This window comes from Podarcis raffonei, chromosome 4 (assembly GCF_027172205.1).
Source record: "Podarcis raffonei isolate rPodRaf1 chromosome 4, rPodRaf1.pri, whole genome shotgun sequence".
Lineage (NCBI taxonomy): Eukaryota > Metazoa > Chordata > Lepidosauria > Squamata > Lacertidae > Podarcis > Podarcis raffonei.
Window position 1 is genome coordinate 54,383,333 of NC_070605.1, and position 17,696 is coordinate 54,401,028.

The window sequence follows — 17,696 nt, forward strand, 5'->3', positions numbered from 1 at the left end:
TGCATCAGCCTTCATTTCCCACAAAACATTTTGCACACATTCTTAACTATATATTAATGCTGTGTGTTTGAGTACTCGAGCGCGGGAATCGTAGCCATTAAACACGTTTAAACCGCAGTCACATTTTAGGTTCGTTTGTGTTGCAATGTTGGTCAAGGGTGTCCTCTAGTGGTACAACTGCAATCTACCACTTAGCAAGAACCATGAAGGAAAAGAACTCCCAGATGTGTCGGGAGAAAGGGGAGTGAGGACAACGTCAACCCAAACTCTAGATTCCCTTTCAGAGCAGCTAGTAAACTTAATAGCTGTTTTACGTACAAACAAATCATAGGCTACAAAGAATAAAGTACCACTTGAGAGGAAAATGAAGCAGGCCAAGGATTTTGAAAAGGCTCTCATTATGAAAGCAAAGAGGCTTCACTGTGCTTGTGTGTGACATCCAATCGATATTCTTAACTCCATGTGAAATGACCTGCCAATGGAATGTGGAGACTTTTGAAGGTGGACTCTTTCATCCTGTTTCCAGTCAGTGTGGAGAGGGCACCAAAAAACAACATTTGGGTCGACAATTTTCAGGAGGGGACCTTTTTTCAGGCCAGGGGGCACTCATTTCTGGGCAGCCTTCCAAGGTTCATATGCCAGTGGGGGGTGAGGCCAGAGGCAAAAGTGGTTGGAGCCACACTGTGTCACTGTTATACAGAAGGCTAATTTGTACACACAGCGACACCCCCCCTATCCTCCCTGCACACTTGCAAGAGGCATGGGCAGATTTCAAGGGCACATTCCAGCCAATCAGAAACAATGAGTTCACAGCAGGGCCAGTGAGGGGTGGGGCCTGGGGAGTGTTCCCAGGGCCAGATGGAGAGGCTTGGAGGGCTGCATTTGGCCCCCATCCCTGTTTTACAGCATAATCTCAGCTCCTCCAAGTGTTCCTGTTTTTGTAGGACACATTTCAGAAGCCCATTCTGATTTCTGACTGTGAGGCTAAAATGGAGTACTTCTGAGTGATACCAGTACTCCAAATTCAAAATGGCCACCATTGCCATATCACCTCCATCTTATTGTAAGCTTGGGCAGCCATCTTTTTTTAATGTACAGTGTCCATTTGTGCATATCATTATATGTACAGTTACTCTGCTGCTTCTTGCAGTGTTTTTGAAGTAATTTTTGCCTGATGTGGCAAAGGTGCTTTGAAGCTGCTCCTAGCAGTTATGCTATGAAAGTGAGAAAGTATAAGAAGAAGAGGAGGAGTTTGGATTTGATATCCTGCCTTTCACTCCCTTTAAGGAGTCTCAAAGCGGCTAACATTCTCCTTTCCCTTCCTCCCCCACAACAAACACTCTGTGGGGTGAGTGGGGCTGAGAGAAGTGTGACTGGCCCAAGGTCACCCAGCAGCTGCATGTGGAGGAGCGGAGACACGAACCTGGTTCCCCAGATTACTAGACTACCGCTCTTAACCACTACACCATACTGGCTCTGAAGAAAGCAGCCCTCAGCCCATCTCCTAAGTAGAATGATTGAACCATTGCTTGGGCAGTTCCTAGATGTACAGAGGAAATGACAGATCTGTGATCTGTTTTCAAATTTTGGTCCAAGGGAGTTTGCCTCAAAGTGAAGTAGTTGCAAAAGCGCAGGCCAACTTGCAAGAGCTGGCAGCTAAAGACAAGGATGCCTGGACTCCAGGACTGGCTGCTCACAACCTTGATAGAGATGACTATCTTCTTCTGTTTTGAGTGACAGTCTCAGCAGTATGGAGGCAAGGCAGTCTCCATGCAGGACACATGCTAGAGACTTCATAAGAGCAACTCTCAGATGTTATTTCCCCCCAACAGCAGTCGTCCTCAGGATGAGCCTCAAATAGGAAGTGCCTTGGCCAAGAGGAGCCTCTTCAGTTCAAGGGGCTCAGTCCGCTTTAGCAGAGTAGACAGACACTACTCCACTAGTAGGGTGGGTTGAATTTTTCAACTTCCAAAAATGAGGGGTGGTTAAGATTTGCAACATGGCTTGGGAATTCAAAAGTATTTGAATTAAATCAGTATAGTTTTGCTTGGTAAGTAAAATGTGTGTAAAATCATATTAAAATGAGAGGGATGGATAACATCCCTAGAAAATGAAAAAACAACATCAACAAAGACTGCTCTACAAATAGATATGGTTCCTTACAATTTTTGAGGAAACTCTTACCAAGGGGAAAGTTTGTGCTTCTTAATTCACAGCAACTTGGAAGAAGCTCTCTTCTTCAGTTCACCTAAGCAGGTGCCACTTCTCTGTGTATTCTGCTACTCTGCTCGGTTTCTTCAGGGATCCAAGAGGTTTTTCTTGCCCTAATGAATACATGAAGGGTTGGGTGGGATGCTGCAAGGCCAAAAAGCTTGCCAACTATCTAGCCAATTCTTTGACAGCAACCTTCCAGTCATCTTAAATTGTATTTTAACCTGTATTTTAAATTGGTTCCCCCCTGCCCCATTATGTATTTATTGTAATTTTACTGGTGTTAGCTGCCCTGAGCCCAGCTCTGGCCAGGGAGGGTGGGGTATAAATGAAATTATTTATTATCATCATCATCATCTGCTGTTTCTCTCTAATTCTTCTTTTTAGATATATTCCTCCATTTCTTCTTCCATGTTTCACTTACCTCATTTCAATTTCAACACTGTAAAATAAGTGGTGGTGATTCAACACGGCTGAAACTTTCAAACAAATGTGTTTAAATTTGATGTCGGGGGCTAACCCACAGCTCTTTGACTCACCCAGATTAAGAGTTTTTGGATTGATTTTAGTGGATTTGTAAGGAAACGAGAGCAGCCCTGATGGATCACAACAAAGGGCAGCTGAGCCAGGATCCTGCTCCCCACAGTGACTATTCATTTTTGCAGTAAAGAAAGTGATAAGCAGCAGAGTAATTTTTGTGTGCCCTTGGTGGCAGTGGCGGAGCTTCATGCTCTGGCACCGGGGGCATGGAGTGTGCCCTGGGGGCATGATGCGCCACTCCTGGGGGCATGGCATGCATCCTGGGGGTATGGTGCACCACCCATGGGGGCATGGTGTACTGCCTGCGGGGGCATGGCGCCCAGAAGGGGGGGGGGAAGCCATGATGGCACCCCACCGGGATCTTGGTGCTGGGGGCGGTGCGCTCCCCCTGCCCCCCTCTTCCTCCACCAGTGTTTGGTGGGGGCCAGCCTGGCCAACCCCCAATATGCCCCTGATAATCAGCATGATTAAAATTAATTGAATCCACCCACTTAACGGTCTTTAAACTTGTCAGTAGGGTGTGGATGCGTGTGCGTGCAGGCATGCTCACTCGCTCGATTGCAAACATGCAAATGTGTCCCGTGGCAGCTTGTGCTGTCATAATTAGCCAGATGTGTGGAAGGTGCATTCTACAGAACAAAGAGCTGGAAGCTCTCGCAGAATGCTGCACTCAATGTACTAATATTTCAACTGACAAGGGAACCATCACAACTCTAGATTTATGACAGAGCTAGTAAGGCATAAATTACCAGCACTTATATGATGCGCACACACTGAGCTTGTGAACTCTGAGGCATGTGTTAGCTTCTGCAAGCTGAGTTCTGGAAATCTCATAAAGAAACATGAGCAGTTTGGAGTCCTGTTGAGATTAGTAGAGTTCTACAGGATTTGGCACACAACCCCAACTGCTTTGCTTCTCCAAATCATCTAATATAACACAAGACTGCTCAGTTGTTGGTTTGATATATACCAGTGGATAGAAAATATATGCCTGTGTATTCTTACAGGTTGGTGGCTGCCCTTTTGCTGATTCAAAGTGCCTGTGCGTTGTGGGATATAGATAAAGATAAAGGACCCCTGGACGGTTAAGTCCAGTCAAACTTGACTATGGGGTGTGGCACTCATCTTGCAACAGGCTGAGATGGGCGGCGTTTGTCTGCAGACAGCTTTCCGGGTCATGTGGCCACCATGACTAAACTGCTTCAGGCACAATGGGACACTGACGAGTTTACCTTCCCACTGCAGCAGTACCTATTTATCCAGTTTATATTTATATAGTTTATGCAGAGAGCCAGTGTGGTGTAGTGGTTAAGAGTGGTGGACTCGTAATCTGGTGAATCGGGTTCGCGTCTCCGCTCCTCCACATGCAGCTGCTGGGTGACCTTGGGCTAGTCACACGTCTCTGAAGTCTCTCAGCCTCACTCACCTCACAGAGTGCTTGTTGTGGGGGAGGAGGGGAAAGGAGATTGTTAGCTGCTTTGAGACTCCTTAGGGTAGGGATAAAGTGGGATATCAAATCCAAACTACTACTACTACTACTACTACTACTACTACTCTTCTTCTTCTTCTTCTTCTTCTTCTTCTTCTTCTTCTTCTTCTTCTTCTTCTTCATCTACTTGAGCTGGTATGCTTTCGAACTGCTAGGTTGGCAGGGGCTGGAACAGAGCAATGGGAGCTCACCCTGTTGTGCGACTAGAATTGCTGATAGGCAAGCCCAAGAGGCTTAGCACCACCCGCTTCCTATTGTGAGATATAACCAGCATCATATACCCAATATGATTAACACTAATTAATGCATGGAGGGGTTAAGAGCATAGAGTAAGCTGTCCTGCCAGGCTTAGCTAGGTTGCACCCCCTCTTCTTGGCTCCTTGTTATGCATGTGAACCTACCAATACAGAGGTCTTAACTGTCCAGGGATCCTTTACCTTTACCTTTTACAGAGGTCTAAACTAGATGTTCTAGGCTTAGACAGCATGGCTTTAGCAAGCCATCTTTGTGTTTCTGTACAAATAATTTAGAAATGTTTACCACTTTGGAACTAACCTAAGTTTTGCTGCCTGTCTTTTCTTGCTGTTGTATGGAAAAGCAAATGAATCTAATATTTGAAGCGTTTGTAAGTAAACCATTTTTAGCTTACCAAATGTGTGGTCTATTTCCATGCTAAAGGAAGTGGAAAGCTTTGCAAGAAACTTAGGAGGTAGTTTAAAGGTCTATCAGCCTATATTTCCACACTTTACTTTGCAGCATGTTTGTGGTTTTAAATCTCTGCTGGGACTGTGTCACCCAAGAGTACTTGCCTCAAAGCTGGATCTAGGCATCCAGGGAATTATCCTTTTATTTTAGCCAAATACCAAAATTCAAGAGACCTAAACACAGACGATCTTCTGGGCTGAGGATCTCATTTCCATGCTGTGACTGGAGCTCTCCAGGTGGGCATTTGTATATGCAGAACCCTGCACTGTGAAATGCTTGCTCATCACAAAAGCAGCGAAAGATTGCGAGATTTGACACTCTACAATTAAGACCATCCATGCAAAGCATCAATGCCACATGTAACATTGTGAGCATGGTAGGGGGTCCTCTAACCACATGGAAGCATCTGAGCCATTCTTAAATCAGTATTAATTGATTTTAATTCCAAAGTGCTTTTAGCTACAAACTCTTGCATATTACTCAGGCTAAAACACAACAGTAATTAATTTGCAGCAATATAAAATATTATCAATATGGAAAAAATAGTTCTCTTCTTTGCAAGACTGAAATTAAACCTCTACAGGAAATCTAGCTTTTTTTAAATAGGAAAAAATGTTCACAAGGCCTGTTGAAAAAAAGATGGGCTTTACTGCATATCAGATCTATGATTCCATGCTTTTAAAAGTTTGAGGCCAAACATTATTTATTCTATGTCGGACAGAAAGCTTCATTTTAATGCTTGTGTATTAGATTTTCTTCTTAATTTAGTTTATCATTTTATCCCAAACCCAAACAATTCCCAGACAATGACTTGTACTAATAGTAGTCTGGGAAACTTTCAGATGCCCCAGCAACTTCAAACCAGAGAGCAAACTCCTGAAGTCTGTCTCCACTGCTACAGGCAGTATACCTGTGTACACCAGTTGCTGAGACTCACAGCTTGTGAGAGTGAGGTTGCATTCAGGCCCAGCTTGTGGGCTTGTTATAGGCATCTGGTTGGCCAATGTGAGAATAGGATGCTGGACTAGATAGGCCTTTAGCTAAATCCAGAAAGGTGGTTCTTATATTCCTTATGTTCTTAAGTAGGGTTGCCTTGTTTCAAAAAGTAAAGAACAGGACACCCCAAAATTGTTGAGCGCTTTTTTGTATGGCAGCCCTATCTTAAGTCAGCTGTTGAGTATATTTGTGAAGAACTATGGATTTGGGTTTCACAGCAAGATCCAGCTATAGCTAAGCACTTTTATTTCAACTGTGATCAATGAGAGTGTTAAACATGTAGAGTAAAGTACACTGGATAAAAGGGAACTTAAAAAAAATATATGGCTGGACTGTATCCTCCATGTTTCTGTTTCAGTTATGTATCTTGTGGCACCTTAAAGATTTAACTTGTTTATTACAGCATAAACTTTCATGGGCCACAGTCTACTAATGTCTGTCTGCAAATTTAGACAAATTCTCACGCTGCTTTGTATTTGGCCACAGATACAAGATATAATGCCAGCTGTGATGGATACACAGGTGCTTAAATCAGTGCTTTATCATTTAAAAACCACCAACGTGGGGGCATAGTCTCTTCCCATTTCTATCCTTGGTGTGTTTTCATCAACAAGGTGCTGTGCGAACAGTGGTCCAGAGACGTCATTGCTGAATGGCCAGTGGGAACTACAGATTTCTCTCTAGTAAACACTTGCTGCACGTTGTCTAGCATACAAGGAGATATTTCTTCTCAGAATTCTCTGTACAGCAGAGTAGAATGGCTATGTACTCTACTTTATAGAGGGAAGTCCTCTCTTTGAAGGTGTGGTTCAATGATAAAGAACCTTAAAAGACAAGAGAGCAGAGGCCTTCAAGTTGTCCATCAACAGTTAGCAGTTTGTAAGCAGACTGAACTGGCCATCTGGTTGTTACAGCCTTCCCTCCTATGGTGAGATGCATGCCTAATTAAATTATAGGGTATCTTCAACTAAATCATAAATAGACCTATTGAAACCAATGGACTTCATATTGGTCATATCAATTGATTTCATCAGCTCTACTATCACTATGATTTAGCTGGATACAACTCATAGTAATTATTTCTAAATTTCCAACTATACCTCTAAGTTAGAAGATGCAAGTCTGTGGCCTTTTTTGTGGTGGTACATAAGCAAGCCCACCTTGTGTCTGAGAAAACTCAGAAGAAGACGGCTATTTCAGGTGGTGCTGAAAAAAACAGACAGACCAGGGCTCTCCCTCCCAGCAGAAAATATTATGGTGCACACAGAAAACATGGGAGGAAATGAGGGATCAGCTTCTCCTGAGCCTTTGGAGACATTCAGAAACAGAGAGCTTCTCATGGCTTCTTAGTTTCCAAAGCTTGGTGTGAAGGGAGAGGTTCTCTGCATGTGCCAGAAGAATAAGGAGATGGAATGGGATAGTTCACCAGCAGCTACAAATAATGGCAGGTTACCAATCGCCAACAAAAATCAGTAGACTCCTTTGTTGCAAGAAGATAGCCCTTCCTTTGCACTCTGGCTACCAAAACCAAATTCACGTAGCTCAGGAAAATAATGAAGGAATTGAATGCTTGTATACTTCTCAAACAGTTTTATTTGTCATTCACACTAGTTATAATATTGAATGTACAGAACTTGTGGTACAAAGAAAGCAAGTTTCCATGAGAACTAATGCAGCAGTCCAGCTGCTCTGCATGCTAGTCACAATGAATTCTCCTGGACACACTGACCTTGTAACATAGAGGAAGTGCCTACTCAGGTACTATTATCTAAACAAGACATGGTGGAGTGCGGAGAAATAGGCTCCTGTTCTCTTCTTAGAGAAAACTGCTATCGCTTGGAGAGAGAAAAAAATCTCCCTTCTGAAAGTGATCCATACGTCAGGAGATGATGTGGCAATTCCAATATGCAGGACAAGTTGATTGTAAATACACCCAGAAAATGCTAAACTCACAGATCCAAATATATGTTCTAAAATGGCCCTGTTTCCATTGGGTTCACCCATGAGATTTACCACACAGTCATTTCTTACTGAAACACGTTTTTTCCTGAATTTGTATCTGTTAACTCCAGAATACCACAAATAACCCACAGTTGTTTGCACATTTTCTTCTACAACAAAAAAATGAAGAGATTTTGATGTGCCACACAAAACCATGCTGTTAACTGTTGACAAAAGTAACTAAAATAGTTAATCTCAAAACCTAAAATAATTAAGTTGGAAATAAAACAAGTTTCCTACAGTATTTAGCAAAGGCAAGTTCAGCAAAGATGTAGCGAATGAAAAATGTCAAATACAAGCTTTAACAATATGTTTCTATGATGCCTTTAAAACCTATTTACATACAGAAATACAATTAACATTCTCCTGATGCACCCTTTGATATATATGAAACAAAAAATGATGATGGGATAGTATTGACCAACATTTTTTTTTAAAATAGAAAAGGTTGCAAGGCACAACAAGCCTTATAAAATAAAATGTTATAAACAAAGTTTTGTTGAGCAATGAATAATGAGTGTCATCTGGGGAAAAGTAACAAATATAACAAATATTATAAATACCTGTTATTTTTGATTGTGGGACACCTGTGGAAGATCAGTTTAACCAGTTTATAAAAATCTAAGTATACAGGAATAAATAAGATCTATTTGCACAACTGCGTTAAAATGTGGGGGAAAGTTATTTCCAGGGCAAAAATTAAACCCCACTGAAAACAGTGGGATTTGTTTTCCTAACAAGTATGTTTAGGATCTCTGCTGGTAAAGCCAAAAGTAGCTTCAATAAAAAGGAATGGTAAAGCCAGTTAATCTCAGCTGAAGCAAAAACTGATTTAAAATGCTTTAACACCTACTGATTCAGCTTCATGGGTGTGTCTGGATTGTGCAATGCATTTAAATAAAAATGAGTTCCTAATTATTCACCATTATCTGGTAACTATAATAGTTTCAAATACATTTATATTTTACAAAAGGGAATACCCGAACATCTCTCTTAGAGAGCAACATTAAAAAAAATAAATTCTTTAAATAGGGAACTTTTCTTTCAGGAATTCTAATATTTAGTTAATTTGGATATACATGAAGATAGAAAATGTTTTTTCACATGCTGCAAAGTAGTGATCCAGTTCACTTTCAGCTCTTAGTAGACCATCAGCTTCCTGGCCCCATTTCCAGTTTTTAGAAAACCAAAACCCTTCTCCATGTGTTTAAGTATGTGAGCAGTTGACTGTGCAGGTTATTCTGTGGAGCTAGGTGGACTTAATCCTTATAATCTGTCTCTGGCAGTGGCCAGTTTGGAATGCTTTTTGAAATGCGCCCCTGGGAAATGCCTCCTATAAAAGGAGATGTACTTTGAGCCTTCCCAAATACTGTTAAGGCAGGTGACTCAGATGCAAAAGAAAACAGGGCTCCTGCACCTTTAACAGCTGTGTAGGAGAGGGAATTATGCAGTTGTAGTTCAGCTGCGGGGAACCTTTGGCCCTCCAGATGTTGTTGATCCACAGTTACCATCGTCTCTGGCCACTGACGATGTTTGATGGGGCTGATGGGAGTTGCAGTTCAGCAACATCTGGAGCAATGACATTTCCCACACATGCGAAGTTCCCTCTTCTGCAGAGGCATTAAAGGTCCAGCAGCCTTGTTCTCTTTTGCATTTGATCACTCTAAAATCAGCTCATGCATGAGCCTGAGGTCTAAGAAGCAGGAATTCAACAGAAGGGAAAATCCTATGAAAAATCTGGAGTTTCACAGATGCCCCCTTCCAAATTTCAGTACACTCCAAGAGGCATGCAGAAAAACTGAGCTTACTACCTCCCCTAGTAACTACTCTTATCCTTCCTTAGGCAAGCCCAATATAAAATGATATACATTTGACCTACGTGTTCATGGGATGGCATCAATTCAGAAGATGTCACATTCTGAAATGGTACAACCCCAGAAAGATGTGAAGGTAAGGTCTTAGACATCAAGAGCCCTGATCAAAGCCTTGTAAAATTAGATCACCAAGGGGATACTTTTTTAACAACAAAAATCAAAGAGAATGCGTATAGTATTCTTAGTGCCTAATTATAAAGTCCAAGCCTCTTAAACCTAAATCTAGCCATATTTAGGATTCTAAATCTGCAGACAATTCAGCTATGAGAAAGAAAAACATTTGGAAAGTGGGTAGTCTCTTGAGAGAAACTAATTGGTAGTTTAATGCCAGAACACATGCTTTACATGCAAAAGGTCCTTCTAGGTACAACCCCTGCCATGTCCTGTTAAGAGCAGGTGCATAAGAACATAGGACACTGCCTTATACCAAGTCAAACCTTGGTCCATGTAGCTTAGTATTGTTTACACTGAATAGCCGTGGCTCTTCTGGCTTTCGGTCAGCCAGCCCTGCCTGGAGATTGAACATTCTGCATGCAAAGCAGATGATCTACCAATGAACCACAGCTGTTCCCCGGATGAAGGGAGGTAGCAGGTGAATGCACAGACCTCTCTGCACCAAAGACCCTGGAGAGTTGCTGCCACTCAGATTAGATGCTGCTGGGCAAGGTGGACAAACAGCCCGAGCTCATATAAACAGTTGCCCAAATTTCTCTGGATTGTCTGCACTTCTCTTTATGAAGTGCTGAGCTGTGGCTCTCTGATCCCTGGCCTCTGTAGGGCTTCAAAAACTGTAGTTATCCTCAGAATGTTTTGCTCTCTTCCCTAGTAATGCCATACTCCATGCTGGCCAAATTCCATCTCAGCCCATTTGAAGCAGAAGCTGGTAAAATCAGGCTGCAATTTTATGCACCAATACCTAGGAATGATCACTGCTGAACACAGTGGGACTTACTTCTGAATAAACCTGCAAAGGAGTGGGCAGTTAATCATTAATAGTGCAGGTGTAGTCGAGACAATGAATTATTCTAATACTGGATAAAATGGCATACATTTGTTTAGGCATAAATCATAGAGAGTATATAGTGGCCTTAGTTGCTGATATCTATAATAAATGACTGGCATTTTTATCTAAACAGATTATCCACATTAAGCACTTATAGCATAAAGGAAAAGGCATTATATTTTAAGTTGAATCCTGTGGAACAGTCACCATGAAAGACAGATTTAAATTTCACTAAAGATGTAAGAAATCAATGCATGAAAAATCAAGGTAATTGTAACAGTTTTGTACAATTAACTATTTTGAAATATCTTTTTTTTCCATTTCAGAAGCACAGAAATGAATTGGCTCTTCCATTTCTTTTTAAAAAAGAAACTCAAACCCCCCAATTGTAAAACACACATCTGAAAAATGGCAAAACACACAACTGCAAAATATGAATCTGAAAGTGGGGAGGGGGAGAAATGACACTGTATGATCTTTTGAGCTTTGGCTGAGATCAGCTGAAATAATTTTCTGCAGTAAGTTGACCTTGTTGATAGCATCAGCTATTTCACTCTGTAACATTTTATCTCAAAGTGCTACTGCATCAGACACACAAATAATGCAAAAGCAAAATCTACAAATATATATATATATAATATAAAAAAGAAACAAATATTTTAAATAAGTCCAGCTGTTTTGCTGCCTGCAGCCGAGGATCTTTCTAAACCGAATCCTTTATTAATTTTATTAAACACCCAACACTGATTTAAAGGCCTGCTTTCAAATACTCAGAAGAGTTGATCTGCAATTGTTGCACTAATTTTTAAAGGTCCATTACTTAATCAGAAGGTAATTCTGAATCTGTTGACTTAGCAGTATTCATTTAATGTACAATCAAAGACATGTACAATTGCATTCAGACCAAACCCTCACATAAAACAGTGCCTTATAATTTACAGTGATGTCCGATATGTTTGAGGTGTATTAGACAACAGTGAATGTTCCATTTAAGTTATTACTGCAGGGCATGGGGAAGAAAGTAAAAATTGGCTACAGGGTGGCCTATCTCATGTATCATGTTTGAATTGTACTGATTTAAATTTCCTTTCCTGACTACGGGCTTGGCTTTGGAAGATGCTGAATATGCTAGTCTGTTCCAGATTCTAAATTCATTTGTCAAGAACTGAGGCCCAAACTGGATGTGATGAGCTGTCCAGTGACAAATAATTTTTAACCAAAAGTAACCTTGAGACGGCAAGTTTGAACAAAGCAATGGTGTTTGGTGTAACCATTCTCCTGCCACCATTTCTTCCACTTGGAAGTTGCTTTTCCAGTTACAGCAGAAAAGATATGGATATCCATATCTTTTCTCTTACAGGATGAAAAATTATTTGGGATGGGTGGGTAGGGAGAGGGCTAGAAGACAAGGGTTACCAGTCCCTCAGGCCATTCTTTTGCTCAAATGTGCAACCTCCTAAGGTTGCCTTTGGCTGTCAAATCTGTAGTAAAGAGATTTGTGTCTGTGTATCTAGTGCATCATGTCCAGATGATTGTGCTTAGGACCACAGCCTGAAACAAGTTCTTGCAGTTCCCAACAGATCGAAGTAGAAAGTACAGGAGCTTGTCAGATTTTGCCCATAATTTATCAGCATGAAGTACTTTGCTATGTCTATCTAGCTGTGTTTGATTTTACTTTTCACTTCTGTTGCATTTAGATATCAGTTCAGCACAACGTGGAGTATAACGCAGCTGTCCTGGAATCTCCATATGCTCTTTCTGAGATCAGTTCCTGCCTCCAGTGTCCTCCTCATATTCTGAAACTTGTGTTAAAATGATCAGAGTATTGTGGCAAAATGTGATGCAAAGTTCTTCCTTTTTTTAAAAAGAAGGGAGACACTTATTGATACTACTTATATCAAAGTAATGTTTAAAATAATTCTGGGTTCTCAACTGGACAACAAAAATGACTTCATTGGGTATTAAATGCCTGATGAAAGTGAAATGGAGCAAAATGTAAACAATACTTCTAAATAATTAAAAGTCACATTACCCATAATTATTCCAGCCATTTTATATGTGATATTTTAAAACTTTGGTTGCTACAAAATGCATGTGCTTATCTTTAAGCATATTTAAATAATAAAGGTATCACACACAAAAAATCAATGCTGAGAGCATAAATATCGAGTAACTCATCATATACGTTTTCAGTAGTTGAAAAGGACCCAAGGCTGTCACTCTTTTATATTAAAGGAATAATTAAATCATCTCCCTGGAAAGGCGTTTTTCATGCCTTCAGTTGACAATGCATGAGAAAATCAAGCACATTTTTTAAAAGATTAAATCTTTTTACAAATTTCTAAGGTGCCAAAAAAGGAAATAAAAAAAATGATATGCAAAGGACGAGTTGCATCTTAAAATTAAAATTAAAATAAGCATAATTCCCATACTCTTTGGAATATACAACTTGGTTAAAAAAATTAATTCCAGGATATAAAAACTCTTATTCACAGCATTGCTAAATCAGAAGCATTCACAGTTTCTCTCTGAGAATCTTCCTATACTTCCTTTTAACTAGCATGACAAAATGATTGATTAAACTCATTAAGATTGCGTTAGGCTTTAAGCCTCCAAATCAGATGTCAAACAAAGCACTCTTTTGAAAGCCTTGAGGAGCTCCAAAACTATTTTTGAAGTCTCAAGCTCTGGAAACATACCGAGTATCTATCCTTCCCCATATCTCTAGAAAAAGTGAGTGAGTAGGTACCATCGTCTTAAAATGTTCTCATCTTCAGAAGTTCAGTCCTTGGACGAGTGTACTTTTCTGGAATACTGTCACCTCAGTGACCAATGTCAATTGGATAACACCATGACACCATTCCTGTAAATACTGACTTCTGGATGGATTGCTTCTCTGTAATGATCTATAAACCTGGCAGAGTCCTCGGCCATTCAGCAGACAAAACAGCTGTGCTAATGATTCAATACGGCCGCCATACTGCTTCTTCTAGCCTTGCTGTGGTTGCCATGTTGGTAGGGGAGTTGCTATGGCTGCCTTCTGTGTCCACAACATCGTTTTGGTTTGGAAGGTTGGGATTGAGGAGAGTAGATCCTGTGGAAGCATTAGTGCAAGGAGGAAGGATGCGTGGAGGCGACCGATCTCCTCCAGACATCACAGAGAACTGGTGGTATGACCCTGCTGATGTTCCATAGTAGAGATGATAGGAAGGGGAGCTGGTCTGAAATGGGCTGCCTTGAGCCTGAGAAGAACCTGGGTATGGAGGGGGCAGATAAGTGTGATATCTTGTGGCAGTGGTCATGGCAGACATACCGATTCCTATTCCTGAGCTCACAGGTGTGGGAGTATAGGTGAACGCTCCGGGATAGTGCATGCGAGGATCAGAAATGGAAGGAATCGCAGGGAAAGGACGGTCAATTCCCACTCTTGGATCACTGAATGCTGTTAGGTCAGAAGCACCTGGTTTGGGAAAGAGGACAGGGATAATGCTATAGGTTAGAAGACAGATGTCACTATACTTCAGACACACCTAGCGACCAAATAAAATCAAAATCAAAGGAAAGTCAAGACTCTTATATAGAAAAGCACATTTTAGCATGTACAGCACTTCTCACTTTTCACTGGGTAAGCTCCATCTGCTCACAATTTCCACTTTCCCCCATTGATTAAGGTGTAGGACCTGTATTATCTTTTAATAAATACTTAAGGTGAGCTATTCTACTAAAGTTATTGTAGGTAGTGAGAGAAAAAAGCAGGACAGATTCCAGGGTGTGCCAAATATTAAATTAATGTTTCGCTGTTTATGGCAAAAGCAGTAGGGTGTTTTTGTGGGGGTGGAGGGACAATGCTGAAACACTCCATTCAAAAAAACCTCCCACTGTTCACCTTCTTTTATGTCTGCTTGTCACCACTGTTCCCTGATTTCCTCCTATTTTGGTGTTGCTCCCTTCCAACTTCTTTCTCCTTCATATGTGATCTCAACCAATCTGACATAACATGGAGAATGTGATGTCATAACAATGCTTTGCAGCCAATCAGATTTAGCTGTGTGCTGTCAGTGAATGCAAACAAAGCTAATTTAGAGGAAAGATGACCTGCACTGACCACTGGGTGATCCCAGGAAAGCAAGAAGAAAGGTGGGGTCATTACAGTGGTACCTTGGGTTACATACGCTTCAGGTTATAGACTCCGTTAACCCAGAAATAGTGCTTCAGGTTAAGAACTTTGCTTCAGGATGAGAAGAGAAATCGTGCTCCGGTGGAGCAGCGGCAGCGGGAAGCCCCATTAGCTAAAGTGGTGCTTCAGGTTAAGAACAGTTTCAGGTTAAGAACAGACCTCTGGAATGAATTAAGTACTTAACCCGAGGTACCACTGTATTCTTGAGCGAGCACACTTTTTATTCATTTTGCAGCCATCCCTGAAAGATTGCCTAAGGAGGAGGCACCTTTCAAGACAGTTTAAAATATCTGTGAACATCAACGCTTCCTTTCCCTTCAGACTTTATGTTGCCTGCCTCAGCCAACAGAGATTCAAGGACTAAAGTATTTGGGAATGATTTTTTTTTTTAATGCTCCATGTTTGAAATGATGGTTGGATATCAACCCTTTTCCTCTGTTGATGGAAGAACTCACTTGCCAAGCCCCTCCACCCCCAAAACAGATTAAAGAGATAATGGCCCTCTTAAAAGAGAGTTTCTAGACAGACTCCAATTAACAGGGATCGTGGCTCCTCTTTCTTGCCAGCTATTACGAGGCATTAAAAATAACAATAAAGAAACCTTTCCTCATGGCAACACCTCCTCAGACACAGTGTGGAGTCTGCATAAAAGGAATGTGCATGTACAGGAAAAAAAGCGTCAGGAGGTGGGAGAAAGAAAACAAAAACAGTCTGCACCGTGACTGGATTAAAAAGACTCTGCAGACATATTGTAGTGTCAGGTTCTGAAAGCCTGTCAACATAGCAGCCAGGGCCTCTTTGACAAACCTCCACAGGTTTCTCAGAAGATTTCTGTGACATGCTATAGTCTTAATTCTGGATATGCCAGCTATAATCATCATCTGCCTCCTTCTACTTAACAATACTACCAAACACCTGGGTATGCCTCCACAGCAGATCAGATTTCAGCCTCAAATGTCAACTGTGGGGAGGATTGCTACCTTCTGCCCACCCTCCCACTAGGTTCATGTGCCTGAGATAAGTATGTGACAAACAAAAATTCAACAGGTGATGTTGTTCTCTAGAATGGAGGCAGGGGAAGCTTCATCTGTTGAAATTCTGCTTGCACTGCAGCTAAAAGACAATCACTGCAAACCACTTGAATGATGTTTTATGTGAGGTGCTGCCAAATGTCAGCAGAAAAGCCCATGTTTCTCCTCCTAGGTTGATTTTTCTTGACTTGATTTGTATTTTTTAAATAAAACACAGTAGAAAAGTTATGACAGCTGTTTCCTATTGTTCACTGAGCATATAAAGGTAATTCCTTGAACCCATGACCCTGAAAAAGTGTCCTATAACTTTCAAATTTGTATTTCGTCTTCCCTGCAGTAGGAAAAACAATTAGGCCTTTTCGTACTGTGGGAAGGTGAATTTAATGAGGGAATATGAAGATTAGAGGCCTTTATAAAAAATGTGAGTGTACAAAATGGTGTTTAAAGTATATAAAGAACAGTTCAGGCACAGAAGCCCATTAGAAAACCAGCTGCATTCACTTAAGAGCAAGACCCATCTATATAAAATCGTAAAAGTAAGGAAATAGCAACCAAAGGAGGTTTTTAAAACCTCCTCTCTTTGGCGGACTCCAAGACTCCTCAGGAAAATAACCTGTAAACATGTTACAAACTCACCATTCATCTGTCTTAGGCTGCAGCTGGACACCATTCTGATTAAACGGAATGGGTCAAATCCCAAAATTGAACCTTAGAAACCCTTAATTTGTACACTATCTCTGGGCATTGTTTGCAAGGTTCACAGCTGCTTTCATTGAGGCAGAGCCAGAACAATGGTATACTGGTTATATGAGCTATGAGAAAGCCACAGTGAAGTCAATGGAGCTTGCTTCCATTTCTGAGTTTTTGACTTACGCCTGTAGGTTAATATACTGCCATATTGGTCTGTGACATAAACCCTACTCAGAGGTTTATCTCCCTGCATTCCCAGAATATGTAGAGGAAGGAGCAAGGCTATGTGTACTAGCTCCCCGCCGCCTGCTGTAGTGGATGACAGCTCACCTGACTTCCCTTCAGGTGAGTCACTGTTGCGTACCTGGGATGGAGAGGGGGAAGGGTCAGGTGGTGGTGAGGTGAGTAGTTGGTGCCTGCTCATGCCTTAATAAACCTGAGCGTATCAGGTTGGGGTGGTTGTTGCTTTAAAAAAATGCTTCCTGAAACTTACTTGTCAGTCGGCTTGAGAGTTCTGCAGAGAGAGAGGTCATTCCACTCGCCCTTCCAGGTGAAATTGGGGTTGCTGGATGAACCGAAGGAGTTGCAATTGATCCCAGATACTGATAGGATGGATCGTAAGGCCACGGAGGAGATGGCTGAAGTTGCCTTGTATCTGGCATAAGGAGGAAAGGTATAGAGAGTGGTTATTTTTTATGGTCCTGTGCAATGATCAGATGTTGTTCCTTAAAGCAAAGGTGGAATATTGCTCAGTTTCTGGTGGACCAAGTAACACCTGTTGGCTGCTGAGATTCTTGTAAAGAATATGCCTGCTGATTGCTGAGATATGATATGGTCCAGCAAGGCACTTCTTATTTTCTAAAGCAAGAGTTCAGACTCATACCATGCAGCTTAGCTAGGCCCTGTCCAAAGGTGCCAAGTATGCACTTTTGTTCATGCGGGGCGGGGTGGGGTGGAAGAGTACACCACACGACTGAAA

At 41.4% G+C, this 17,696-nt stretch overlaps 2 protein-coding genes across 3 annotated transcripts in view; one reads left to right on the forward strand and one right to left on the reverse strand.

Moving 5' to 3' along the window:
* KCNE2 (potassium voltage-gated channel subfamily E regulatory subunit 2) overlaps positions 1 to 17,696 on the forward strand; it is a 228,927-nt gene that overhangs the window by 163,508 nt on the left and 47,723 nt on the right. The gene's annotated exons all lie outside the window — the stretch shown is intronic.
* The window catches only part of RUNX1 (RUNX family transcription factor 1), a 177,917-nt gene continuing 169,931 nt past the window's right edge, over positions 9,711 to 17,696 (reverse strand). For both annotated transcript variants that reach the window (XM_053386653.1, XM_053386652.1), the window contains 2 exons: positions 17,211 to 17,372; positions 9,711 to 14,279 (listed from right to left, as the gene is read on the reverse strand). In XM_053386653.1, the coding sequence (XP_053242628.1) occupies positions 13,783 to 14,279; positions 17,211 to 17,372 (659 nt within the window). In that variant the 3' untranslated portion in view covers positions 9,711 to 13,782. The remainder of the gene's footprint in view (positions 14,280 to 17,210; positions 17,373 to 17,696) is intronic.